The sequence below is a fragment of the Vidua macroura genome, chromosome 3 (assembly GCF_024509145.1).
Source record: "Vidua macroura isolate BioBank_ID:100142 chromosome 3, ASM2450914v1, whole genome shotgun sequence".
Lineage (NCBI taxonomy): Eukaryota > Metazoa > Chordata > Aves > Passeriformes > Viduidae > Vidua > Vidua macroura.
This window is the reverse complement of record NC_071573.1, coordinates 15940538-15968427: the sequence shown is the minus strand read 5'-3', so window position 1 is coordinate 15968427 and position 27890 is coordinate 15940538. Positions and strand designations below refer to the sequence as shown.

General features: G+C 39.2%; 1 protein-coding gene across 15 annotated transcripts in view; it reads right to left on the bottom strand.

Annotated features, from left to right (window-relative positions):
* Positions 1-273: 273 nt before the first annotated feature.
* Positions 274-27890, bottom strand: part of SMYD3 (SET and MYND domain containing 3) — a 376442-nt gene continuing 348825 nt past the window's right edge. For 14 of the 15 annotated variants that reach the window (XM_053972898.1, XM_053972912.1, XM_053972901.1 and 11 more), the window contains 2 exons: positions 6573-6681; positions 274-964 (listed from right to left, as the gene is read on the bottom strand). In XM_053972898.1, coding sequence (XP_053828873.1) covers positions 863-964; positions 6573-6681 — 211 coding nt within the window. In that variant the 3' untranslated portion in view covers positions 274-862. Of the gene's footprint in view, positions 965-6572; positions 6682-11996; positions 12234-27890 lie in introns of those variants that run through there. The other variant, XM_053972899.1, reaches the window with a different exon arrangement.

Here is a 27890-nt window from a genome sequence, read left to right as displayed (position 1 = left end):
AAGAACAAGTCTCTTGCTGGTGAGCATAGGGAAATAGTGTGCCTGTGCTTTCCAAGACATGCTTGTCTTCCCCAGGGATGACAATGTTCATCTGTAGATCTCTGGGCTTCTCTGTTTGGGGATGTGACATTCAAACCCCATATACTCAGAAAGTTATAGAAGCCATAGCACTGAGCTCACAGGTCAAAATATCTGCTTTTAAAACTGTTATGAAGTGAGAAACTCTTGAAGATGGCAAAATGGGGAAAAAGCAGAGTAAGCAATTTCCACCTGTGATAAAATTTTTTATTTAATCCATTTTAGTATTCAATATTATAAGGTATGAAATGGAAGAGAAGACAGACAAAGCCCTGCAGATCTATTGGGAGAGAAGAAAATCCCATAAAACATTGGGAAGCTTATTTGATGTCAAAATGCACTGGATCAGGCTTTTGGAAACCATACCAGGGCAAGGCAAAGGGAAAAAAAAATATTCTCTTAATTTATAATGTGTCTGACAAAAGGTTCCTAATTGCTGGCATAAACTGATATAAAAAATTGACTGCTGATATCAATGGAATTATATCACTTTGTAACTGATGAACACTCTGTATACATTTCCCAATACTTGCAATCAAATAATTAGGCATTGTTAGTTATTGTCAATAAGACTGATGATTGACGACAAAAAAAATCCTCTGAAAATTACATTAATTCTGCCAAACACCAACTCAATTCAGACTATACAGCAAAACTAATATTAAACCTTTCTGTAAAGCAAATAGGAACTAAAGAAAAGACACTAAAACCATTGAGAAGCTTCATAATTAAATAAAAAAATCTTTGTCCTTGAATACTTTGTTTTCCATACTAGAGATAATCTTCACTGTATTCTCATCATGGCCTCACACTCTTCCTTTATCTCCATCAAGACTTTCATCAGGCTGTGATCCGTCCCATGGGTCACCTTCATAATATTATAGGCCTTTAGGAAAGAACAGAAATGGACATGTTAGTCATTGTGTAGACCATGCAAAGGGGCTGGACCCTGGAGCAGGGTGGGATGTAAGAACTGGTCCTCAAATGGCTGGCACCTGGGGGCTTGAATGCATGGCATGGCTGAAATAGGAGTGAAGCATCCTAAAGTGCATGGTGATTTGTCCCTGACAAAGAGGGAGGCATTGACTCATTATTCCTAGGTTTTAAAACCCACAAATCAGTTGAACAACTGGGTGTATGGAATAGCAGAGAGAGATAATTTTGCACTGAGACATGAAGGCAGTTTCAAGATTGGTCAACTACAACACCCAAGGTTTTGATACATTATTTAAAAGATGACTCTGGTGTTCATGATGTTAGGAGCCTGAAAGTACTGTAAAAATAGAAATGGATTAATGCTTAACCCATAGAATAAAGTACCTTAACTCTAACAGGAGCAACTATACATAGCATCAAACAAATGTGTACATTAATAGTTCCACTGTCAAAAGGCATGCAGGGGAATGGGTCTTTGCTGCTTTTGCCAGGGACTATTTTCTCTGTATGTTTGTCATCTTCTACTGCTGGGCTAATTTATGCTTGCTGATATTGCCTGCAGTGTTGCTGATTTCCTGCCACATATTTGTCTGCAATGCTCTTTGCCCAGCTCCTGTTTAGATCATCACTTTTCATATGGCATTTCTGCTTCTTCCTTCTATTAAATTCCTCCTGCAAGGAAGTCCTAGATGGAAGCTGATACAGCACTGATTCAGAACAAGGGAGCTAGTAGTGTACTGGCAGGAGAAAAGATCAGAGATTTTTCATCATCCTAAACTGAAGAATTGCAAAAAACTAAATGCAGCCTATGTTTCAAAGAGTTCCTTGTCCAGTAGCTGACAAAATTCAGCTAAATTGGCTTTGAATTGCAGCATTTCTTCTTAGGGAAGAAATGTTGAGGAAGAGGTCTCATTTAAATTGGATAGACAAAAGTAAATATATATTGTTGTGGAATGAATGAAAGCCTACTTCCAAATTATGAAGACTGGCAGGCATATGGAAATTCCAGCACAGTTTATTTTTGCGTCAAATTTGCTAATTCTTAAAAGAGAGAGGCAGCACAGGATTGAAGGAACAAGTTGAAATATCAGTCAAAACAAGTCATAGTGAGCAAGGAGCTCTAAAAAGAGTCAAATATGTTTTAAGCTACCACAGTGCCCTACTACTAAATGATAAAATTTACACAGTTAAAAAGAATGATGGAAAAACTTTCATTGCTTTTAGAAATGGCAAAGAAATGTGAAACAAAATCAGAAATATTTAATTTTTGTAACATGCAGCTGCACCCAGACTAACTAGAAGGGGACAGGTTCACCCTAAAGCAAAGTGGCTGAGTGAATTGGTCCTGGATCCTGACACATTGGTGCACAGTGCTTGCATGCACTGTCCCAGAAAGCTGATGGATTTATTGTGAATGATGTATACTAAGAGCTGTGCATCTGGATACATCTGAGTGACAGTCCTGGGGCAGCTGACCTGGATCTTCAGCCCCACTACAGGATAGAGGTTAGGCTCATAGTGATGCACTTAGACCTAACACCCTGAGATGCACAGCCAGAGAAGTCTGTATAGATGTACCTCCATTAAAAACCAATAATCCTTAATATCAAACCTAATATTGAGTTATGCTACCATTGCTGCCTTTCTCCCACCTTCAGCATTTTCTTTCCACTTCTTTTCTTTTGTAAGTATGGCAGACAAAAGCACTCAGTCTTTATCCTTTTGTTTCCTTGGAGGAAATCATTCTTATGCAATGTACCATCTCACACACTGCTGTACAAGTCAGAACTAGCTGCATCAAAGTTAGAACAGCAATGACTGGAGTAATCCCTAAATCCAACTGGTATTAGGCTATGTAGCTGTTTTGGCAAAGGTCAGTGCAAAACTGGGGATAATTTCAGCTACAGTGTAAGGAAATGTTTTACTGGACAGAAGCAGGACATGGGCTCTCTGCCCACTCCCCTGCTCTCAGTCCAACAGCTCACCAGCAGAGCTGAGCAGATTCGTGTGGTCTGTGTGGTCTCCCTGTCAGCTAAAAGAGCAAATCTAATGATGAAAAACAACAACACAGGCCACAGTGTCATCAGCTACACCCTGTCTCCCTGAAGAATATAAACCCCATTAGAGCAGAGCTAGGGCTGCTGCTCCATGAATGTAAACGAGGAGCAGCGCAGGTGTTTGTGCCTGATTTGCACGGGGATGGAACAGGATGCCCATGGCCATGGCTGTGGGGAACTGTGGGCAGATGCAAGATGGCACAGCTGCAGCCATGGGCCAGAATGGCAGGAAGTGTAAGCTAGTATTTCAGAGGCAGTATCTGTGCTTTTCCATCTCTCTTGATTGAAGAGTACAGGTTGTCAAAGCAGGCATAGGAATACTATCAATGACAGCTGGTAAACAATTCAGTGTTTGAAGCAAACACCTAGAGAAGGGATTTCTTCAGTGTTGCTGTGAGACCTGGGAAGGATTTTACCCGAATTCCTGTGCTTTTTGCCTCCACAACAGGGATTTCTATAAGAAGGGAAGTTGTACAGTAGATGTTGTTGTAGATGTTCATGAGACAAGAGAGCCGTACCCATCAGTTCATGGGGGACGAAAGTACTCCCATGACTAGGCCATGTCAGGCTCTTCGAATTGCTTTTCAGATTGGGCTCCAGTTTCTGTCTTTTGCTGACAAAAGCTTTCTAGATCTATAACTCAATCTGTCCTCTAATACATCTTTTATATATATGTATATAAATTTAAAAATAGTATGTTGCTTGTAAAATAAACCAAGGGCTATCTTCAGTTTTCAATCCAGGGGAGTATTCCCTCTCTGTAAAACTTCCATTTCAAAATCTAGCAAATAAGATTCTGCAGGGCCTAATGTAAGTTTAGGGGTGATTTCTTTCTAATGGGCAACATAATGCCCTCCACATTATTTAAGCCTTCTTTGGGGGTGCAAAGCAGAGAGCTAAACCCATAGGGCTAGGATAGTGATTAATATTTTTGTGGCACAGAGAGCAGCAGTGAAGGCTGGGCTGCAGAGTCAAAAGAGATCTACAGGTCTTAACAGACCATGTATCTGCTGCAGAGGCTGTCAATCCCCAGCAGCTCTGAGGCTGTGCCTGATTAAACAGGATTTATATGTGAGGTGAATTCCACTCAGATCCCAATTCCTCTGCACCTTCCACCTTGCTCCTAATGCCACAGTGAAATTAGTCTGACGAGGGTTCCAACAGGGTGCTGCTATTCAGTGTCAGAGTGTATTAAAAAGAGTAATGAAGCAGAGAAGGTAATCGAGTTTCTGCTCTGAGCATGTGGCATGCTCTGTTGACACATCTAATCACAAAGGGGCAAATTGTGTTCTCATATAACTCTAGGATATTATCTGACTAATATTAGGAATCACATCCTTTAGTCACAACAAACTGGGAATTATATCTTCCTCTAATTTGTTCTGGTGTAGAAAGCAAGGAAGTGAATCAGTTGCAGAGCTCATCTGAAGAAGTTACATGGAGAAACAGGATGACAAGAAGTTTTTCCTCCTCTCAGCCGTGCTCCCAGGGAGTGGGAGTTCAGTCTCTCCTTTTCCCACACTTGGGTGAAAAAGGGAAGGCTGAATAGGGAATAGGCAAAGCCATGACAGGATTCTACACCTCAGTTGTAAAGCACTCACTGTGTCCTTGTGGAGCATCAATGGCTTGGAGCCTCCGTTAGAGGATCATTGAAGTGTGACACAGATGCAAGCAGCATCTTAATGTCCCTTTGCATAGAAAGAGGACATCACAGCCTAGAAAAGGTTTCTGTGTTAGGCATTGCTCAGTTTCCAAAGGATCATAGACTAGCAATCTGGCTTGCAATGGGCAGCTTCTTCACCAAAAACATATAAATCCCCATTGCAATGTCCACCTTCACTGGCCAGCAGCATTCATTTGTCTCTAGGGGAATTTGCTCCAGTTTAATCTAATGAAGTATCACATTGGAAATGCAAATAGAACAATGCCTGTTGATAAAATTGTTGCAGTGTCAATGAAAACAGAAGCTCCTCTGAGTGGAGTCTCATTCCATTGCTAAAAAGGAAAGTCTGAATGTTTGGAAATTATCAATATTTTGGGGGAAGGAGCAGAGACCTAGCACATGACAGATAGATGACATACTTCTGAATAATACATAAAATTAGAATTGATTACTCTTCTGTCTGCTTTATAATGATCAGAATTGGCTATAATATAAGTAAAATATAACAAGTGAAGATTTAAGTTATACCAAGACTTAGCAAGAGTGGCATCATATTAAATACTAATTTATTACTTCAATATATTAAAATTATTCACCTTGCATCATTAATCAGATGTTAGAACCACAGAGATATGGGGGTTGAAGAAAAGGTAAGTACAAAATACTAATATCTAGAGAGTCATAACTGATATTATCTTTACAGGGGACATGGGCAGGAGTGGAAAAGCACCCCTCCCTCACCTCCAGTGGAGACACCCATCCCCTTCTACCCCAAGCAGTAGCCACAAAGCACTTCATATAGCATGGACGTTAATCGAAGGGAATGTAGAGCCAAATTCTTCACTTCCTTCCAACACTGGTGCCAGAACTGGGCCTGCTCCTGCCCAGCAGACACAGACAAGTGGCTGGGCCAGGTGGCTTTTGGCAGCACCCAGCAAAGGCAATGAGGAGCTTTGTCAGGAACTGAAGGTGAGCCGAGAGCCAGGACAGGGAACCACATGGAGCATGTAGTGTCTTCAGGGCAAGCTGGTCACAGGACAATCAATAACAAGAGAGACCTTTTGGAAGGAAACTAAAGGCAGCACATATTCCAGGGGGAGCAAAGCACCCCAGCAGTGATTGAGGGCTTGAGATGGGAGGCAAGATTCTACATCCTGAGGACATGTTGCACATGGAAGGGGATTATTTAATATACTTAAGATGATACTAACAGCAATATAACAGCAGGACAAGTAAGAGCCTGAGGTACAAGGAAATGAATATAAAAGTCAGCTTAGGTACAAGAGGGATGGCTTAAAGCTGAAATGTAACTAACAAAGCTCAGCAAAACCAGATCAAAGATGATGAATGATAAGAAATACAAGGGATCAAGGGACATGCTTGTTGATTTCAGTTTGGCTCACAATAAAATACACACGTTAAAGACAAAGTTTTCCAGCCTGAAATCACAGAAACCAGTAGGGAATAAGGAGGGTAGAAACTGCAGCTCTCCTCCTGTTCCTGTACTTTCAGTGCTCTCAGAATCACTTTGCTATGGGAATAAGGAACATATGAAGCACTGAGATAATTTATCTCTTCAGAACTAATAGTAATTTTTCATCCAGGCACCTCTGAGCTATCAAACTGTAATTAGCTGTGACTGATGGTGGATAATGTCAGTGCCTGAAGTGCTTTGCTGAGCAACAGTGACCCATCACCACAACCAGCTGCAGCCTGGGGAAACACCACTGGTGGAAGAAGTGGTGAGGAGCATCCAAAGGCATGAGGAAGGAACCACACAGCAGTTTTGGAGGAAGCAAGGGAGAGGGGTAGAGAAAAAAATATTTCACGATACTGACCTGTTTCAAGGTTTCCAGTGCCTGAGGAACCATGCCTTGACTGTACTGCAGTTTGCCCACTCGCATCAGCTGGACAGCCCTCAGCGGATGGAAGCCAGGATAATACAGTCTGTATAGAAAAAGGGAGGAAAACGTGTCACTGTCAGCTCTCACCTTCACAGTCACTGCCTCTGCGGAGAGCTATTAGGGTGGGACTGCAAAGTCATTGTGAATGTTAATAAGGTACTCAGAGAAAATTAGCTGCAATACTGAGAAGCATGAAATACTGAGGGGAATTATCAAATTATTACTCTCCATCCCAGAGGAATGCCTTTAACATTATCCTGTTAGAAAGTGACGGGAGTGGGATTATTTAATTTGCTACTGTTGGATAATACAATAGCATTTACTGTGCTTAGTGTTGCAAACAGAGGTCCTTGACAATCTCAGGTCTCTGGAGAGGCATAATTTTAAGAGGAAGCTTCATCAGGGAACCCAGTCCTGGATTGTCCAAGATGAAGGAGTGGGACTGCAGTGAAAGCAGGTATGCAACATCATGACCACTACTTCTGAGGGTTTATATGCTCCCTGTTGCATAAAAAGAACTGGTTCTGCACATTCAAGGATACATCTCAGACTTGGCTTATTCATCTACATGAGGTATCTGCTAGTATGGGGATACATTCCAGTTCTTAATTAATTTCAAAGAGGTTCCGTAAAAAAAAACCCAACAGAATAATGCTCTCTTTTTTCTAGGGCGTAGATGGAGAGTGGTATCATCATTAATTGCTCTTAAGATGCTTCTGAAGTGTTCATGGTGGCTGCTCCACATTTTTAAATTTGACTGACCCTTGGCTCACCATATGTGGATTGCACCACAGCCCCATGTTCTGGATGTGCAGATCATGATATCTTAAAAAAGCAACTTGGGGGCTGCAGAAAGCCATGGATGTAACTGATGAACTGGTCATCAGGAAACATGAGGTGAAGGGACACACTTGGAAATTAAGTTACTTACAAAAGACCTTATATATTTTTTTACTAACTATCCCAGGATCACAGAATAGTTAGGGTTGGAAGAGACCTCTGGAGATCACCCGGTCCAACCCTCCCATCAAGGCAGGGTCACCTAGAACAGGTAACAAAGGAACTCATCCAGGTAGGTTTTGAATGTCTCCAGATGGAGAATCCATGACTTCCCTGGGTGGCCTGTTCCAGTGCTTTCCCAACTTCAGTGGAAAGAAGTTCTTCCTCGTGTTTTAGTTTACGGCCAGCGGTCATTGTCCTGTCACTGGGCACTGCTCAAAAGAGTCTGGCACCATCCTCTTGGCACTCTCCTTTGAGAGGTTTAAATGCATTAATGAGATTGCCTTGCAGTCTTCTCTTCTCCAGATTGAACAGGCCCAGCTCCTGCAGTCTCTCCTCACAGGAGATGCTCCAGACCCCACATTGTCTTTGTGGCCTGTGTTGGGCCCTCTCCAGTAGCTCCTCGTCTTTCTTGTGCTGTGGAGCCCAGAACTGGACACAGTATTCCAGAGGTGGCCTCACCAGGGCTGAGTAGAAGGGCAGGATCATCGCCCTCAACCTGCTGGCCACTCTTCCCGATGCTCCCCAGGACACCATTGGCCCTCCTGGCCATAAAGGCACTGCTGGCTCATGGACAACTTGTCATCCACCAGGACTGCCAGGTCCTTCTCCACAGAGCTGCTCTCCAGTAGGTCAGTCCCCAGTCTGTGCTGGCACTTGGGGTTATTCCTCCCCAGGTGCAGGACCCTGCACTTGCCATTGCTGTACCCCATTATGCTGCTCTCTGCCCAATTCTCAGCTCTCAGTCAAGGTCCCACTGAATGGCAGCAGAGCCTTCGGGTGTGTCGGCCACTCCCCCAGTTTGGTGTCATCAGCAGACTGGCTGAAGGGGCCTCCTATGGCACTGATAAACAAGTTGGATAAGAATGGACCCAGTATTGATCCCTGGGGAATGCCAGTGACTACAGACTATGCAAATGAAAGAACAAAAGCCTTAAGCACAGCTCACCAGAGACAAACATCCTACTTGATCAAAGAGCATTTTCTTCCTCAAGTACACCAGCAGTTGTGCTTGAGCTGTGTCTAAAAATACAAAATGAGTCACAATTTCAGGAAGAATTGCCAATAAGCTTTCCAAAATCTACTTTTTGAAGAAAATGGGGTTTTTTTTGTGTTTATGCCAAACCTATGATCATCAGAGTTCAGGGTAACTGTTAATTAATGATACCACTGCAGTCAGGAAGACATTTAAATTTGCATGAATATGATTAAATGCACGCTAAGACATTAAATGATGTGAATTTGTACAATGTACAGAAATCTTCTGATAAGTCTGCATGTAAATTAATAAGTTATCTTTCTCTGTTATATTTCACTAATAAAAATGCAAACACAATTAAATAAAAGTAATTGTTTAAATGGCAGCATATCTGGCTGTCCTTATAAATCTCTAATTAGGATGTGTAAACATAATGAAAAATGTTTTCATACCCAAATTCCCCTATTCCACTGATCCCACACAGTTTCAGTGAAGACATACAGAAATACATGGAAAGCATGCCTGGCAGGATCTCAGCAGCAACAGCTTTTGATCTGTCAAAGCCTCTCATGAAACAGCAGAAGCCAATTCCTCAATGAGAATAATCCATCCTGAATTGCCACAAGCACCTCCTGCTCAGCCCCCTCGCGGGTTGCAGTTCAAAAAGGCTGAAAAGCCAGCAGACAAGAGAGAAGAAAAATGATAGCACTTATCTCAGTCCACTGACCACTCAGGAACTTCAAGGGTCTGGTCAAACACTAGGAGATTATCAGTAGGTTTATTTTTAGAATTTGTTTCTGGTTATTATATCAACACAGTGCTATCTGATACTAGTGAAATAGGGAGAAAATGCAAAGATTTTGGTGTAAATTAATGAAGAGTAATAAAAATTCCAGCACTAACGTGGACACAAATGGAAATAATGAGCACATGCACATTTTCGTAAAAATTGAAAAGAAAATGTCTATATGATTGCATCCTTCTGCTCTCCTCTGTGACTCCTGCAAAGGAAGGGGTGAAAAAGTAATTTCTTCTTCTGTGTACCACCAAAAGGCCAGGATTCCTGGGGAAGGATCATGGCCACAGGAGAAGGTGCCAGGGAGACAAAGATTTTTGCATGAGATGATAACCCATCTCTGTAGACCTCATTAGATTGTTTCTGCTGTATCCTGACAGCTCTGATTCTTTTGCCACTGTTCTTTCACAGTCGCTTCACATCTCTTTCCACACCTTTATCTTTCATTCCACACCTTTATCTTTCATCCTTTCAACCATCTTTTTAATCTTCCTTTCCTCACCCTTCTGAATAACCAGCCCCATTCTGATACCAACACAGAGGGTCCTGCCTCGCCTGCAGCCAAATAAGGGGTGGCAGCTCAAGCAGGAAACTCCAGGCTGTGCTTTAGCTCATCAATGTGGTGCCTGCTAAACTTCACACAACACAATGTGGGTCCATCAGAATTCAGAATACGCCCCTCCATGCAAACGTGTTTCCTTCTATAGATCATGCATTCACCTGCAGTCACTAAAGGTCTAGGATTGTGGTATATGCAGTACCAGGGAAAACAGGCAGCAATTTAGCAATGTCAGGTACTCGGCCCAAGCTACCAACCATAAACTAAAGCAAGTGAAAACTTAAGATGAGGACAGAGAAGAAGTAAAATGTGTGAAATGAGGAGCCCTGTGCTCATAAATATTTACAAAGCTGTTTTACTGAGCTGATTTATGCTCTCATTCTTATGCATGTACATAGTTCCATTTTGCAAGTCTTAAAAAACTGACATTTGAAACCACCATTTATTTTCATATTCTGGAATAAATCTATTAAACTACTGGAACTCTTCCCTAAACTTCTGCTTATGGAAGAACATCCATTGAGTGAGTTTACTAGAGAAATCCAGGCAGCTTGCAGCTCTTCTGGGAGATGTGCAAGTGGGGAAGATGCTGTTGGCTTCTTCAAGACATTCCCAGGATTCAGTAATATGAAACACTGGAGTGACAGAAAGTACTAAGCAAAGTCAGTCACTTGTGGGCCAATTTATTATCCCCATGCATTACTCTGAACAAAAGCAAGTGGATTGATTTAAGAATAAGGAAGATATTTACCAGCCAAGGAACTGATACCTAAAGACTGTCAACAAGAGACCAAGATAACTATAGAGAAATACATGCTGTAAAACATGTTACAGCTTGGGAAGAGTAGGATTTCAATCTGAAAAGGATTTTATGAGATTTATGAGGGCCTGAGGGACAAGAGGGGAAACTAACATACTGAAAGCTGAAGTAAGCATAGTTCTGTGGAGTGATGCTTCCAATGCCCTTGGCATTGGTCAATGCCCAGTAGATCACTTGCAAAGAGAGATTAAACAAAATACGACTAACAAGTAAAGCTGCACTGTAAACAAGACAGCTGGAGGAGGCTGAGGAAGAAATGTACATTTTGTAACACATCCTCTGCTTTTATGAGGCAGCACATCTTCGTTCCCATATATGCCCAACAGCATCCATGCTTGCCTGTTCCTCCAGCCTGCCCTCCTGCCTGTCAGCTACTCCCCCCAGAATGGTGTCATCTGCAAACCCCACAGAAGTGCCTTCTGTTGCCACCTCCAGGTCATTGAAAATGGTGTTAAACAGGATGAGTCCCAGGACTGACCCTGTGGTACCCCTGCTGTTACTGGCATCAAACGGGACAGCCCAACAACCATGTCCTCCCAGTGCACCCCCAGGCAGGATTGTACCTGTCTAGCTCTCTGCTCACCTGGGCCATAACACCCTAACCTGCATGCTGGCTCCCTGATCATCTCAACCTTGCAAAGACAGTGAGCACACTGGCCAGCTCTCTCAGTGCCTGTTCTGGAGTTAGCCATCCTGTCTGATGGAATTGTAGGGGTCACACGCTCTCAGCTAATCCCTGGCTCAACGCTTATCCTGGGATGTGCCTGGGACACCTCATAAGTGACCAGTGAGGCAAAGAAGGCACCACCTAGCTAACTATTCACAACCACAAATGAAAGCTATTTCCCAGTCTTCAGGTAGCTTGCACCAGTGCTTCACTGTTCCAAGCAAACGCAGTTCCTGCATTTCATTCACAAAATACCAATTTTCACTCAGCAAAGAAATGGCCTATACTATGTAAAACATTAGCTGTTTCTAAGGAAATTCACTGTTCCTCTTGATAATTCAGCCTCAAGGTTTGCCTTGATTAACCGTCAGAGCAGTCACTATTCATATACTTTATTTTAAAAAGTATTTTTTCTTCATTCTGTGTATTAGCTCTGAATTTCTTGAAGCAATCTCTTGTGTTTCATGTAAAGGGCAGTGTAAAAACCACAACCCTTGACAAAATTTAGCCAATTCCTTCTATTTCTTAATAATGTAGTTACATTAATTCCACTCAACGGATCTCCAATTACAAGGTAAGCAGTCAGAGCTTTTGTGTTTCCTTGTGAATTAAAGTCTCGTATTAAAAAAAAGAGATGAAGCAAAATCACTGCCTTTTCTGATGACTCATATTTTAAAATAGATGTCCACCATTCCTTGCAGACCAGTCTGTGGGGCTGACATTTATACTGCTGTCTTCAGCCTGATGTAATTAGAAGCAGGAGGATTTATAAAACCTGAAATAAAGGTTTGAAATGGAAATGTTACAAGTCTCTTTACTAAGATGACATGTAAAAGGTGAGGGTATACATAATTGCAAACATAATTTCAGTACCTTTCAGTGCAAGAAAATATGACAGCATAGAAGACATAAAGCAGTTTCAGAAGCCCCAACAACACAGAAGGGATAAAGAGGCTCCAGGGCTTCAGCAATGGTGGTAAGAAAAATATAAAGAGGAGAGTATCAGCTTCACAACAGAATGTACACCACAAATACAGCATCCAGTAAGTTCAACCTTCTCTTCTTTCTCTGACTTGTTCTTGATTTCTGAACTCCCCATTATTTGAGTACATTCATTAAAGCTGTTCATTGAACTGAAGCCTAGGAATTGGTTTTATGTTGTCCAGTTACTTGTTTTTTTCTTCAGTCGGTGATGTGAAACTGGTCAACTAATTCACATAGTATTTCTGTTCTTTGGCTGGGATGATGAATGGGTTCTACACACAAGAACTAAAATATTTTTAGGAAAAATTTAGGGACAAATTTTTATTTCTGCTAAAAAGTATGAAATAGTCAAAGAAATCACATGCATCAGAAACACAAGACAGGTAAATTAACTATACTCATTTAGGAGTTTATATATCTTCAAGTCAAAGTTGTTGATCAGTCTGATCTGCGTGGAATTTCACTTACCAATTCCTGCTCCAAGCCCAACAATTTGAAGTTAAAGTAGTGCTTAAGAAGAAATGCTCTATTTATAGAAAGTAATCTTAAGCAGCTTTATACATAATTTGGTCAATTTTTTATATTTTAATGAGCACGAGCCCTGTGCAAGAATTTTGCCTGGAACAAAGGCTGCTGGGTTATTCTTGGAGAAAGTAGGAATGTGTCATTGATAGTGGACTAGGTGACTGTTTTGAATGCTGATTATTCAAAACAGTCTGGTTGTAACTTTGAAATTTTTAAGGCCAATATATCTGTATTAACCTGTGTAAAATATTTAGGGGTCCCTGTGAAAGCCTTCAAAAAAATACTGGCCTGGCTTTCATGTTAATATTACATTTTTATATTAGAATAATAATAATGCTAACCTGCTATTCTTTCTGTTTTTTCTTTCTCTTTTCCCCTCTCTTTTTTTTTCTTAACAACTTCCTGTCTATCATGGATGACCAGGTAAGTTTAAATCGGTTCAGTACTTCACAACTCCCATTATACCTTCTGCAGCCATGCATTTTTTTGAGTAGAAGACTAAATCCTTTACCTGTGGCAGACCTGATATACTCCAGCTGCCCTGGAATGTTTATCATCCATTTTATCTCCCCATCACAGTGTCTCATGTAGACGATCAAAGCATCAGTGAACAGTTTAATTCTGGCATCAGACTTTAATATTTTTTCCTGGATTTGACCCCTCTCATTTGGATTTTGGGATCAGATCCTCAGCACTAGCAGGGAGGTTTTCCTGGAGGAAACCACTAGTGCACATCCTTCAAGCATTATAAAAATACTTTGCCAGCAATGGGAAAACATTATTCGAAGAAATTTTTGCTGGGAGGTCTCTTACAAACTAAGAAGGAGAAATTGCTTTCTGTGATTACTATGCAAAACTACTAATTATCCCTAAGACACTTCTTCTGGTGTAACCAAATAACACCAGAAAATGGTCATAATTTTCTGAACCAGCTGGGGTGATATCAGTACAGATGTGCAGACCTAATATCTCTCATCAGAGTTCATTTTGAAGACTCCATACTTTTATAAATATATGCTGGCTGTATATTTTTGCAGCTTAATTTAAATGTGCTCTCTCTCTCTCTCTTTGGATTGTTTGTATTGGCAAAACTCTTGGTTATCCCTCAAGTATAGAGATTTTCACCAATGCCCACAACTCATGTATGAGCCTTGTCCTACTAAGCAGCAAAGTGCAGGGCATGACAGTCTTTGTTCTGCACAGATAATATATGGAGGCCCAGGCAAATGAAATAGCTTGTCCAATGTTACAAGATAAAATCTCTGGGAAAGTTAAACCTAGATTCATTTTAGCTCTAGGATGGTTTTTGGTTCATACAGAGTCTGGGTCTTGTGTTTGTGCTGTCTTGCCTACCTGTCTGGCTCTAACAATCCAAATGAAAGTAAACATAATTTTAGAGGCTTAACAGGCTTGCTGTATTTTGTAAACAAAATGTAGACAGTAACCATAGTTAAGAAACTTTTGTGCCAGACTGATAACTTATTTTTCTGTTTCTTTTGTCTATTTTGTTGTCACTCAAGAAATGTCCTGTTATTTCAGTGGAACAACTGCCTCTGGAAACTATTCAGGATTTAGAGCTGTGAAATAATGCCTCAAAATATTTGTCATCACATCTGCATCTCATACTGTTCCATTACTATTTGTTTCAGTAATTTAACTGATGTGATCAAATAAGCAATCATACTTCTTAATTGACTGAATTCTCAAGAAATGTTAGCTATCCATCTCAGAAATTATTTCTCTCTGGCTGCTGATCATTCTGCCATATTCCTTATGATGATAATTTATGTCACATTAAAATGAATATTGTTCCAGATGTTGTCTCTGCCAAGATTTGAATGATAACTTCAATAAAATGAAAAAATGGGATAAACTGCAATTTTCATCTTGGTTTTTGATCTAACTCATCCACTTAAAATGCTAACTCTCTCAGTTTGAACTGTCCACTTCAATGTTCTTTCCTCTTCTGATATTATGAGATGTTAAGGAAAGAAAGGGTGCCCAATCTGGAATGGAACTAGGAAAAGATTTTATATATATTGTTTCTTTGTCCTGGCTGAGCTTCAAAACATCTTGTAGCTGTTAGGGTTTTTCTGTCCTAAATTCATCACCTCTACAGATAAAGATGGCAGTGTGGACTGTCACTGCAGATAGGAAAACACTGTCTCCGCCCTTGCATAACCAGGAGAGTAAGAGATTAAGATCAACAGTTTAGTTCAAAGGATTTATAAAATTATTTTAAAAGCCATACAGATTGCATTGGGAGAATGCCAGAAAACACAAGAAGAGTAAGAAATGCAGCAAAGGAACAAAAGGAAAGCTAATTAAAGAGAACATGCATGGGAAGAGAAGCAAGAAACTGAAGGGAAATGTACACTAGAGACACTGTAATTTGTGAAAAAGATCTTGGCATCACCTTCTCCTCCAGCAATGAACCTCTGACCAGCTGTTGATGGTATGAAAAATTACTCACTTTCCCTATCTCATGCAGCTGAGAATACAAGATTGCAGGTACAAGAAATGCAAGTTTAGACTTTGGTTTTAATCAAAGACCTACAGGTTTGCATGGTCTCCCTTCTTCATCCAGAGAGAGTGACAGGAAAACGTAAAGCACTGATGGATCTCTATTCAAGTCACATATGACCTTCCTCTGATTGATTCCCTCTGCTATGACACAAGTCCCCCAGTATCTGAGCCACACACATCTAAATACTGCTGGTGTCAGCAAAGCTTGGAGAAGTCAGATGAGTGTGTATGGGTGTCCACAAGCAGCAGAAGGAAGGACAGAGCCGGTAGCACTGACATCTTCAGTGCAAAACGTCTTCTCTGTACTCACCAGTACCTCAGATCACCTCAGAAGTCTGTTGTAATACAAAAGTGTTCATTTTTGTTCATGTTCATTTTTGACCACATGTGCCTTACAGACTCACCTCTCTGGTGTTTTTTTTTTTTTCCTTTCTCGTACCATGTTGTCACCTTTCAAAATTTGTCAGGCCTGTGCTTTACCAGTTGCCATTTCATTTTGTCTATAGTGTTGGATATAACTCTTCCAAAAAATAACAATAAGCAACTGAATTAGCATTTGCAAAATTTAGTGACATTCTCATGCATAACTTGTTACCAGTGTGTCTGAACAAGAAGTCTATTACCTGATGTCAGATATCTCACTTAGACAACTAGCCCTACTCCTCCTCATGTTTCAGCTTTTCCATCTGTAAAATGACAATACTGATCTCTTTATTCAGTAGACTAATATGAGGGCTAAATAGTATCATGTTTGTGAAGAGCTTTGAGAATTCTATAGGAAGATTCTGTAGGAGTTCAAAATATTAGCAATAGCTCTGAAAAGAATGACAAATCCTTGGTAGGATATAGAGTTAAAATGTGACAGCTAAACAAGACCATCTGTCCGAGCTGGAAAACACGTAACTTCCATCCAGTTGCTCAGCTGGCTACAAAATTTCTTGCATGACCCAAAAGGCATGTAAATTGCTCCAGAGCTTCCTAGGAAATAAAACAATCTGTAAGAAATGGGAAGGGGGAAATAGCATTCTTTACAGAAAAAAAAGAGGAGACCAGCTATGAACAGCAATCATGAGCAATAATCTCTCCCAGGTTCCAAAGTGCTGCCTGAAATGCCAGCTGAATATAAAGGAGAGATTTTTTCGGGTAACACACCACAGTGCCTCTTCGTAGCATGGAAAACAGTGTGAAATACTTCAAATGACCAAGGCATGCTCGAACTCTGTAATTGAAAGTAGCATGTTCACTGAGCAAGCATTTTTCAAGGAAAGACAGGTTTGTGGTACATCTTGAGTAATGGGTATGTTTGTACCTTGGCAGTACAGGCATGAGGTAAAAATTTTTAAAGGGAAGATCTCAAGCCACCATTTCGTAATTATATGTTATTGTTCCAAAAGATTGTAAGGATTTTCAAAATTGTACCTAGCTATAGTTATGTGGCCCAGCCACTCAGAGCTTGTTTAGAGATGTATGAGAGCATGAAAGATATTCTCCAATAGGCACTTTCCATCAAATTTCCTCACTATGAGGTTTTGGATTGAATTTCTAGATTAGGTCATTAGAAGTCCATGTCTTGATATGATGAAGGTATATTTCTATAGGCAAGATAAGGGATGAACAATTCATTTAAGCTGAAGTGCAACACATTCAGGGACCTACTGAATACATCTCTTGTATAAAAACAGAAACAAAGTGTTCCCAGATTGAAAACAAAGGGCACAATACACAGGAATCCAGTTCCTAAAGAATGAGCTGGTTTTTCTTCTACTTGGTGCCAACTACATAAAAATACATAATGGATCTGTCGCAAGGATGTTTTCCCCAGTTGTGAGAACTCCAGCCCTTTGTAAGCAGAGCCATGGAAGGGCGGCCACCTCTCTGGGCCAGCCCACAACTGCAGTGGCTGAACATGTCACTGAAGCCTATGGCCTTGAGCCCACCAGGACAAAACCAAACCAAACCCCAAGCAAACGAACAAACACAAAAAACCCCAATCAACCAAAAACCCTGCTCTAGAAGCTGCACAGGCAATCCTTTGGAGTTACTTGACAGAGACTTGATAAGTCCAGCCCTTACAATGATGCCTGCCCAGTCACCAGTGGAGAAACAGACATTTTGTGTCCAACCTCCTTTCCCTAAAGGCCACGGGTAGGTATCCCATGGTGGAGCACGCTTCGGACAAGAATCCCCTGAAACAATCTGGTAAATGTTTTCCCTGCAACCCAGTCAATGAGGGCAGTATAGGCAGAAAAGAGGAGCTACAACTGCACTATCATGCCTAAAGCACATGAGTAAATGGCTTGTAACAGTCTAAAATTACAAAACAGTGAGCAACCACATTCTCTCTCAGCTGACTGTATGGAGGCAATTACCATATTGATTTATGGATGAGTGGGGATGGAGGAGAGGAAATGAGCAAAAAAAAACCATATGTGGACTCTGCCAAGTACTATTTTTTTCTATCAAATGTTATTTGGTTCCTGTTGAGCTAAAGAAAGACTGTAACACTTGGCTCACAGTTCCCAGTAGTGGACCTCTGTGCAATGAGACCAGGTTCACAGTTCTAGTTCAAATACTAGCCAACACATGGGGGAGAGCTCCAGCAAGCTGCTGTGCAAGTGCAGCAGAGCTGTCAGGGTAATCCATCTGTGGGTCTTGGACCCCTATTTCATCCCATGTCCCAGGTTATACCCCTTTGTTGGCTAAAGCTCTCTGGCATAATATTTACTTTTGGTTTCCCATTACATATACCAGCTGTGTTTGAAGCAGAACTCCAGTCTGTCTCACAACTCGTTATTTCAAACAGCAAGAAGAAATTCCCTTTTCTCCCTCTTCCCAGATATTTTTCTTCTCTGTTTTCCTCTTCTAGATTTTGCATATTTTTTTTCATAGTTTCTCTATCCTTACCCTTATATTTTTCTTTTTCATTATTCTCTATCCTAACAAGCTGCCTTTTTCCCCTCTAACCAACTCTTATTGTATTTTTATTCACAATTTTAATATTTTTTCACTCCAGGGTCCTCTCTACCTACCTATAACCAAAATGCTAAGCCCTGTGTAGGCTGACTGCTCATTTGGATGCACAATATGCAAGATATCCATCTTTGAAGGAGCTGCTAGACCACTAACAGCTGTTTCAAAATAAACTCCCTTTATGCACTGCAAATTACATGTTAAGACATGCAATGGTTAAGACTGTGCATAAAGCCTCAGGAAACCAGCCATTGATCTATGATATGTCCATTAATCTCTGCAGCCTAAAGGGCATCTTTCTAAATTCGTACAGGAGCCAGGCATGAGAACAAATCTGTCAATACCCTTTTGTGAGGCACAGGAAAAAACACATACTGAGTCTTTGCTATTAAATGTGAATCCATAGAATGAGGCAGTCATCAAATTCTAAAATGGCATTTAGTTGCCCCAAGCAAATATAAAATGTCATGGCTTCTTCTGATTTTGCAAAGTACCACAATTTGATTGTCAATTTGTGATTTGTCTGAAATATGGCTTAGATATCTCTTGGCTTTCATGGCATCCGTTCTGAGGATTTTTGTATCACTTCCAGTTTGTATTTCATGCTGGACCGGATGTATCTTAATAGAGTGCAGAAAAAGGCCTCTGCTAGGTGACAGCTTCTCTCCCAGAAAAATGGAGATCTTTCCTGGAATTACCCTGCAAATGCACATTACAGTACTGCAAGCTTTTGTAATAACAAGGATTTCATGCTGCCCCTCTGATCTGTATTTCTTTCTTTCTCTGCTCATGCTGGTACATCAAGTAATGTTCTTGGTCCACTTCCTCCCCTTTTTCATGAAAGGCATGTTTTTAAAAGGGCTCTACTAATTTCTTACTGGCTTTCAGAAGAATTTTTTGGGCAAAAAAATTATATACTTTATCTGGGTCCTTGATATTTAGTTATTTACATGGTTCCTTATGAGGGACAGCTGATGAAAGTTGTACGTTCATATAAAAAGTTCTTACAAGTTTTTATAAGTTACTATAAAGTACAAATAATGCTAATAAGGCAAATGAGTTTTGCAAAATATGTACCTTTTGCCAATGCTGGTTTGAGGCACAATTCAGTAGTTTCTATAAAACTGCAGAGTATTAACTTCTTTGTGTTTATGAATAGAGATGAGCCAAGAGGGAAATTTTGCTGTGCATGGATGTACACTGACAGCATGAATACTACTGTGTAGTAAAAGTATTTCCATCATGACATAAGTAGATTTAAAATAAGTGCGTGCAGATATGCAGATTGCCTAAAAGATGAGCCCAGACAGATTAAATATACTCATGCCACTTTTTTTTTTTGATTCCTACATGATAGAATGCAGATCAAGTCATTTCATACAGTATGTCATACAATATTATACAACACACAAGACATAACAGTTCAAGCCAATTTCATGTGGAGAAGTACTTACATCAGAAAACAATAACTGAACAAGGCTATCTTCCCCTCAACAGAGAAGCCATAAATCAAGAGATTACTGCATTAGAGAGTACAGGAATGCCTTGTTTTGTCTCCATGCCAGAGCACATACCTCTGGAACATACACTCTCCTGTTCCTCTCTACCTTACAGACAGAGATGCAACTTAAATAGGTTAAAGACAATTTATACATGCTTTGAAGAAAGAGTGCTTGGCCAAAGCTCAGATTTATACTTGCCAGTGTACATGAGACTATCACACTTGATTAAAAATTGTAACTGCAATATGAAACATTTCTCAAATTACAACTTCAAATTTTCATCACTTACAATATGGGGGCAAGCTGACTGATTTTCAGGAGGAGTTTGGAAATAACTGCAATTCTTGGTAGGCATAATTCTTCTGCATAATACCAGAGACAGCTTGTCTACCTATAGACTTTCAAGGTTAATTTGAATTCATTAACAGTATGAATTTAAAATTAATCACTTAATAATTGCTTCAGCCATGTTGTAGATTCTGTCACTGAAAACTAACACAGAGTTATTTCATATTTAGGTTGATTCATTTCCAAAGCAAACTGGGCCAGACTGCAGTAAATTGAGAAAAACACATGTATTTGAAAAGATTAATTAGAGCACTCTAAAATCTATTTGGGTTATTTACCCTTGAAACAGAAGCTTTGGCCAAACAAAAATGGTATGCCTAAATACAAAAGCACTTCACTCTTGTGAACATTGGCCCAAAACATATGTAAAGATAAAATCCTATGATGAATATCATGTAATTGTCCTCTCTTCAGAACAAAATTGGATGGTCTTTATATGACTTGTTCCAAACAAACAGGACATAGCTAGGAAACTGGCTAATCTGGAAGGGAAAAAAATAAAATTCTATAAGATACTAGACAAAATAGGGCAAGAGTCAAACTAGACACAAGACTATATTTTGCATTATTAGGTTAATAAACTGGTTGTGCTACATTTTGATCCAAAACTGATGGTACGATAACTATAAATTATGGAGCATTAGTTAGAAATGGCATATTGTGCTTAATGTACTAGCAAATACTAACCCACCAGCAAACATCTAATCAGTTGCTATAGTAATTCTAATCTCCACCTATGCCTCAAGAATTGTTAAGGGATGTGACGAATTCTGTCCTTTACAAAATGTGTACTTTCCCATAATCGTGTTTAGTGGATTTTCTGCAGAATCCCCATGTGCACACTGCACAGGTCACATAGTGCCTTATCAGATTCAAATAACTGATTTGAATTTTTATTGAGCACTGACCTTTCCAATATACATTTAATTTGTGTTTACATCTAATATATATATATATATATATATATATATATATAGTGATCTCAAATATTCCACTCTGCTTGTTTTTAAACAGAAGGCAGCATGAAAGCAGTTTACTAGGCGAATGAAATCTGATCAAAAAGAATAAAAAGAAAGTACAATAGTTAATTATTTCAAGCCTAAAAACTGGAAGCAATTCTCCCATGTGTAAAAGGGCCAGTACAGGTCCTGTACATCAATTAGGCCCACTTAAAGCACATTTTAAAGGCTTAGAGAGGATTTATATGGTGCATAAGCCTGGGGCTGTCTGCATGTGAATTTCATCCCCAATGAATATACCTGTCAAGATAGCTGAAATCTGAACATTAAGGAGGTTGTTAGCAAATCAAAATCTAAATTTGCAGATGTTACCTCAACAGTATGTCTCTTCCCTTTATCACAGCAAAACGAAGTGGTTACAAGCACAAAGCAAGTACAAGAAACAGTGGCCACAGTACTAAATTTTCTCATTTAAGCTGCCCTTAAGAGGAAGATGGATGGTACTCTCTGAAGAAAAAGATTGTTTCTCTGTCTTGATCTTCTAAAGGAAGAGCTTTTAGTTGTAGTCCATAAAATTCATTTCTATGTCAGGAAAGGCAGGGAACAAGAAATACTGCACTAAGCTCACAAGATCCACAAGCCTTCGATTACTTGTTTCCTTCACATGAATATAAGACTTAAGATGCATGATTAAATTTCATTATATGTGGGCTTGGTATTAATCCCTGATGAGCAATTATTTAAGATTCATGGATTCTTAGTAATGACATGTTCCTCCATTCCTTTACATTTCTGCATTAGTGATCATTTCTAAGGAAGGCAGAATCCTGAAATCTGGAATCTCTACTTACCTCCAGAATTTTAGAATTTTTATTTGAGACATGAAACATTTTGACAAGCATTTAAATACTTAGATCCATGCTAAATTATTACATAGAGGAAAAACTACTGGAATAATTGTGTTCATAATTCCTGGAGAAAAGTCAGATACTTCCTGTGTGAAATTTGCTCTGAAAGCATATGGAATTCAGGCTTTGCATTCTGTTGGAATTTATCCTTTAAGATCCTATCTGATCTATCAACAATACCAGAATTGAGAAAACTTTTTATTTTTTCCAATTTAATTTCTGGACATTTATCTCTGGATCTCCTGATTTTTCACTTCATGCCAAATTGCAAAATATCACCATTGCCTCGTTTAAAACTCTTGAGAAACAACATATTCTGCATTACCTGAAGAAAGCAGAATTTTTACCTTTTCCCACCCTTAAATAATGTGTCCAAATCCTTTCCAGAGCTTCCTGCAGTTGATTCTAAATAGTTAACAAATAATCAGATCAATAGCTATAGTTGAACATGACTTGAGAAATCTCTTACATGACAGCAAGTGTAGGATTTATCCTAACAGTGTATTCATGCTGACAGCTCACAGGCATCTAACTTTAGATGCCAGGACAGGAAGCTTTATCTTCCCAGTTTCCCAGTATATGCACTGCACAGTCTAGGACTCCTTGAGAAGGAAATTCAGAATATCCAACTCCCTCTGCTGAATATTCCTCAGCATTAATAATTCAAGATCAATTTATGAGCTCAGTTTTCTGTCATGTTGGCTCAGACTCTTAACTGTGGCATAAATTGTGTCACACTTTGATTCTTCAAATTGAAATGAGGATACAGAATGATTGATTTTGCTTTTCATTTACTAATCTTTGATAAACATGGAAAGCTTCAGCATGGTGCATTTCTACAGAAGCAACACCCTTCCAGAGAAAAGCCACCTACACTATAAACCTCCTCAAATAAATATGCTGGATGTGCAAACTTCATCAATGATCACATTTACTACATGATATAGCAATAAGTGTCTAGAGACTAAAAGCACAATTCTCAAAGGGCCACAGTTTCTAATTTCTTTGGAAAACAAACACAATCTAACATGAAAAATGTAATGGTACTTTAATTATCAATCAGTTGAATACCATGAGATATGCTTGCCTTCATTTTTTAATACCTTCTGCCATTTCCAGCAAATTGTGGAAAGCAATAATGGATGCCTTGAGTAGTCTTCCTGTCTATTTCCACCAAAGTAAAAAAAAAAAAAATAGAAAAACCCTCAAAATGAAGATTCAGATTCTTTTGGATCAATCATAACCCAGGAGGAACACAAGAAATAATGAATATGGATACACAAACGTAGCTGCGGCATTCATATCAATAGCAAAGTAATGCAAAAATTTGCCCCTTTGGTAGAGTTCTGCTACATTAAAGTGCTAAAAAGCTCTTGGCTGTCTGACTCAAGGTTGCATCTTTGTTTTATAAGGTCAGCGCTCTAGCATTTGAAAAATATTTTGTATTTTGCAATATTTACCTCATTTCCTTCTCCAGAGATGTTGTGATCATTCAGGAATAGCAAAGCATATTGCATATATAAGAAAAACCCTTATGAATAAAAACATTTCAGCATTTTGAAGAATTTCATTAAATGGGTATAGAGCTAATAAAAATATTAAGCTGTCTACAGTGCAGTCTAGGCTGGGTTTTATATCACACCCCACATACATACAGTGTCATCTGAACAGCAGAAAATTTCACATTATTATGGCAAAGTCTCTGTAATTCTTAAATCTTCTCATAACTGAAAACCAACTTACATTCAAAAAGAATTTCTGTTTAGTGTTATGGGGAAATGGCAAACCAGACCAAATGTCTTCATTTGGGTCTCAATGGTATTTGTTCATGCTGACCTCCAGCACAGGAGGGCTTCCTAAATATCATCAGTGTGGCTGAATTATTTAATTGAATATACTGTTATATTTAGTACATAGCACTGAGGAAATAGCAAGAATAGGAAGTGTGTGATAGGGAGAAATTTTTTTGTCTACCAATGCTCCTAGAAAGAGGATGGAACAAAAATATATGTGCAAAGCTCTGTGCTCCTTACCATGATAACACATTTGATGACAGGACACATGGATTAGCTACAAATGAACATTACAAATGTAAATATGCCTCTGGGAATGAGGACATTATATCTTTGGTAAATGTGCATCAGGCATAGCAATGTGGATATAATAATAATAATAATAATAATAATAATAATAATAATAAATATTATTTCTATTTTAAAATAATTAATTAAATAGCAATACAAATAATCAGAAGGACCCATGCTGCTCATTGTGATAAATCCTTACGGCTGCTTTGCTGGAAAGATACATCTCACAATAAAAGATTTGGCCTCTAAAGCTTTGGCCTCTGCTGTCAAAACTGAAATATCAAAATGCTCTTACTTGGCTGTCACATCAGGCATTAATATTATACTGAAAGTCTAAATGAGACAGAACCAGATATTTTGATTAGCACATGTCAGACTACAGATCTTGAAAGGATCCTTTCAGAGGAAATGATCTTGAAATTTTTTTCTCCATATTCCTTATTCTACATTATACTATGCATCACTTTAAACATCCTGTTTTGATGAAGAGCAGTAGGAAACCCAGGAAAATAGCACATGCTAACTATGGATAAAGCATCTATTAAAATATGGTTATCCAAATCGATAATGCATAGATAAGGAATATTCACTGGAAATAAGTAATTCTGAGTGACATCTTGCATATATATGTTTAAAGCCTTCTAGCTTGTCTTGAAACTATTATCATGATGAAAGACTACAAAATAAAAGAAATCTATTATGATTTTTTTTTTCTGACAACTGTGAAATGTAAGTTTTTTAATATCAGAATAATATTTTCTAAAACAAGCACCTGGAAAGCCTCGATGTTTCAGTGGCATCTTAAAATATGACTAGAAATTTCAGAGGTTAATATTAGTCATTGCTTTCTTACTGCTGTGGTCCTTTACTCCCACAGGTTTTCCATGGACAGCATGAATTTGCATAGGCAATACAGCATTGAAGGAAGAGGCTAGAGCATGGATAGCTGAAAAACTGTTACATGAAAAGTCAGAATCATTTGCTGGTGTTTCTTAGAAAACGAGTGTTTTTTACAGAATTTGCATTGGAAAATAATATTCTTCTGGAGCATTTGCTCTATTTCCACTGTCCAGGATGACTAATCATAAAAGCGCTGGTATTAAACCAGTTAGCAGAGTTGAAACCCAGCAAAATGTGTCAAAAGTAGATGAATTTAACCTTGCAGTATTCAAGGAATGGAAACTATACCCTGGGGCACATTAGAGAAATACATGGATAGTAATTATCTAAAAGGAGATAACCAATGTGGATTTAGAAAGGCAAGAGCCTCCCTAACTAATCTACTTGACCTTTATCATGAGGCTAAAGACAAGGCTGATAATAGGCTCTGCAAATAAAAGAGTGTGTTTGTATTTTCAGGAGGTCATGTGGGCATCCACAACAAACAGATGAAAGGGGTGAAAAGAAAATAGCTCTACAAAAAATCTCTGAAAACTCATAAGAAAGCACGTACTGCAAGGGAATGCATTTAACCCTCCATCGACCACACAATTGCAGCAACTCAACAGCAGCACTGGGGCAGCATTTGTTGCACCATCCACGTGGTGAGTTTGCCCAGTAAAGTAAAAGGTAGCCAGAGACTAGTTCCATGGGAGCTGCTGATCCTTTTAAATGTAAGTAAAAGAGAAATTTTTATAGAATCCACAGGAATTTAAGTGTAGGTAAAAAATTGACTTGACAGACTAAGGAGCCATAGTATGTAAATCCCTTCCTACACTCAGCTTTTTTCTTTAATTGTTTTTTTAATTGTTTTTTTCAAGACAGCAGATAAACCTAGGGAAGGTAATGCTGTGATGGGTAACAAAGGTAAAACTGCTCTCAGAAAAAATATATCTTCTTGAAACAGCTCTTCTAGTTCATAACAGTCTGCAGATGCTTTGTGTAGAGAATGCTTGGGCCACAGTGAAACCCTGACTTCTGACAACCACTTTCAAACCCCATAGAAATTAATGACATTTGGAGGATGCCCTCGCAGTTTTATTTCCCTCTAACCAGGTGCCAAGGTGCTCATCTGTCCATTTGGAATAGAGCAGCCAAGCTCTAGTGAGCTGATTATTTTTCTCTTGCCTACACTGCCTGAGCATGAGACACAGTTCCCCTCTCCATGCTTGGAAGATGAAAAAGATCCTCTGACACCTTGGTTGGAGGAAAGACAGTTTATGGAGGGGGGACTTTGTGTGTCAGGGGTAACCTTTCACTGGACAAAGGCAAAGTTAAGTTCTAGGGTCTTCATCCTTTTCCCACAGGAGCTACTGGAAGGAGGACAGGTTTTCTATCTCCTGTGGTAAAAGGAGAGGCCATCAGTGATGACACATATTTGAAGTTGCTGAGGAAATGGGGGATAAAGGAGAAGAAATTACAGAAACACACCCCCCCCATTCACTCACCCACACACTCCTTAACTCATTCTTCACCAAGGGACAGAGAGAGGAGGCAAAGAAATGAAGATAAATAGTTCAGAGTTAAAGAAGAAGTGAGGAGTACAAAAAGAGTTTGGGAGAGATTCAAAACATGTCTGTGTCTGAGTTAGGTACCAAGACAAAAAGAAAAAAGAACATGAACTTAGGGATTCTAGAAGACCCATACTGCCTCTAACACCAAACATTCACAGATCTTTAAACCCCAGAATAAAAATGCAACATGGTCTTTTCTGGAATATTTACTATGCCCCCCTGCCTTTTTTACTGAGCAGACAGCGGCCATTGTCAGCTCTCCTCGATGGAGTCATGAATTCACTTGCACACATCCACTTCTGTCTTCTTGGGCAGACAGGCTAAGAAAATATACCTGAGTTAGCAGTCTTGCATGTCATCATGTGCAACCATTGAATCAACTTTCTCATCTCTAACATCCGGTTTTTCACCCTCAACAGAAGATTTATTTACTGTCCTATTCTCACCCAGAAGTTAGGTAAGGGATTTTGAACATCTGGATTGCTACTTTAATCTCTCTTGATAGTGGTACCATTAGATCCAGCACAAACACATAACATTACACATTTCCTTTCCTTTCTGTTTCAGAATGAATGGCTTAGGTGGAATATTTTGGGTACCTCTGGGAAGTCAGGATCTGTTAAGAAAGTGCAAAGTAACAGGGCTGAGAACATAGAAGAGAGGTAAACTAGATCTGTAAACTAGACTATACAGCAAGTTAGACCATATGGTTACAAAAACCCCTACATATAGTAAAAAAATAACCTTTTGCAAATATTTTAAGCATTTGATCATGTAAACGGCATCTGGAAATGTATATGTTGCTTCTTTTTTTCCCCCCCCTCATTTCAGAAGAGTGCTACAAGCAGCACAAAATATCCTGTACTTTGCAATGAAGTAGAACATACTTGTTTGCATTTTAACTGAATTTATCAGGTCCTTGATTTTGTTTCATAGTCAATGACAACTTGAATTCTACTATAATAAATATTCATAGCATGCATATTCCAGTCATATGTGTGAATTAGTAAAGTTAAAGCTTGGTTTTCATAATTAAAGCCATTAGTAAGGATTCCAAGATAACTTTGTGCTTGTGGAGAAACTTGCGAAAGAATTATCTCCATTTTTTAACTCCAGCATTTGGCTGGAAGTGCCTCAATGCTCAGCTAGTATGGTAGAAAGAATTTTTAC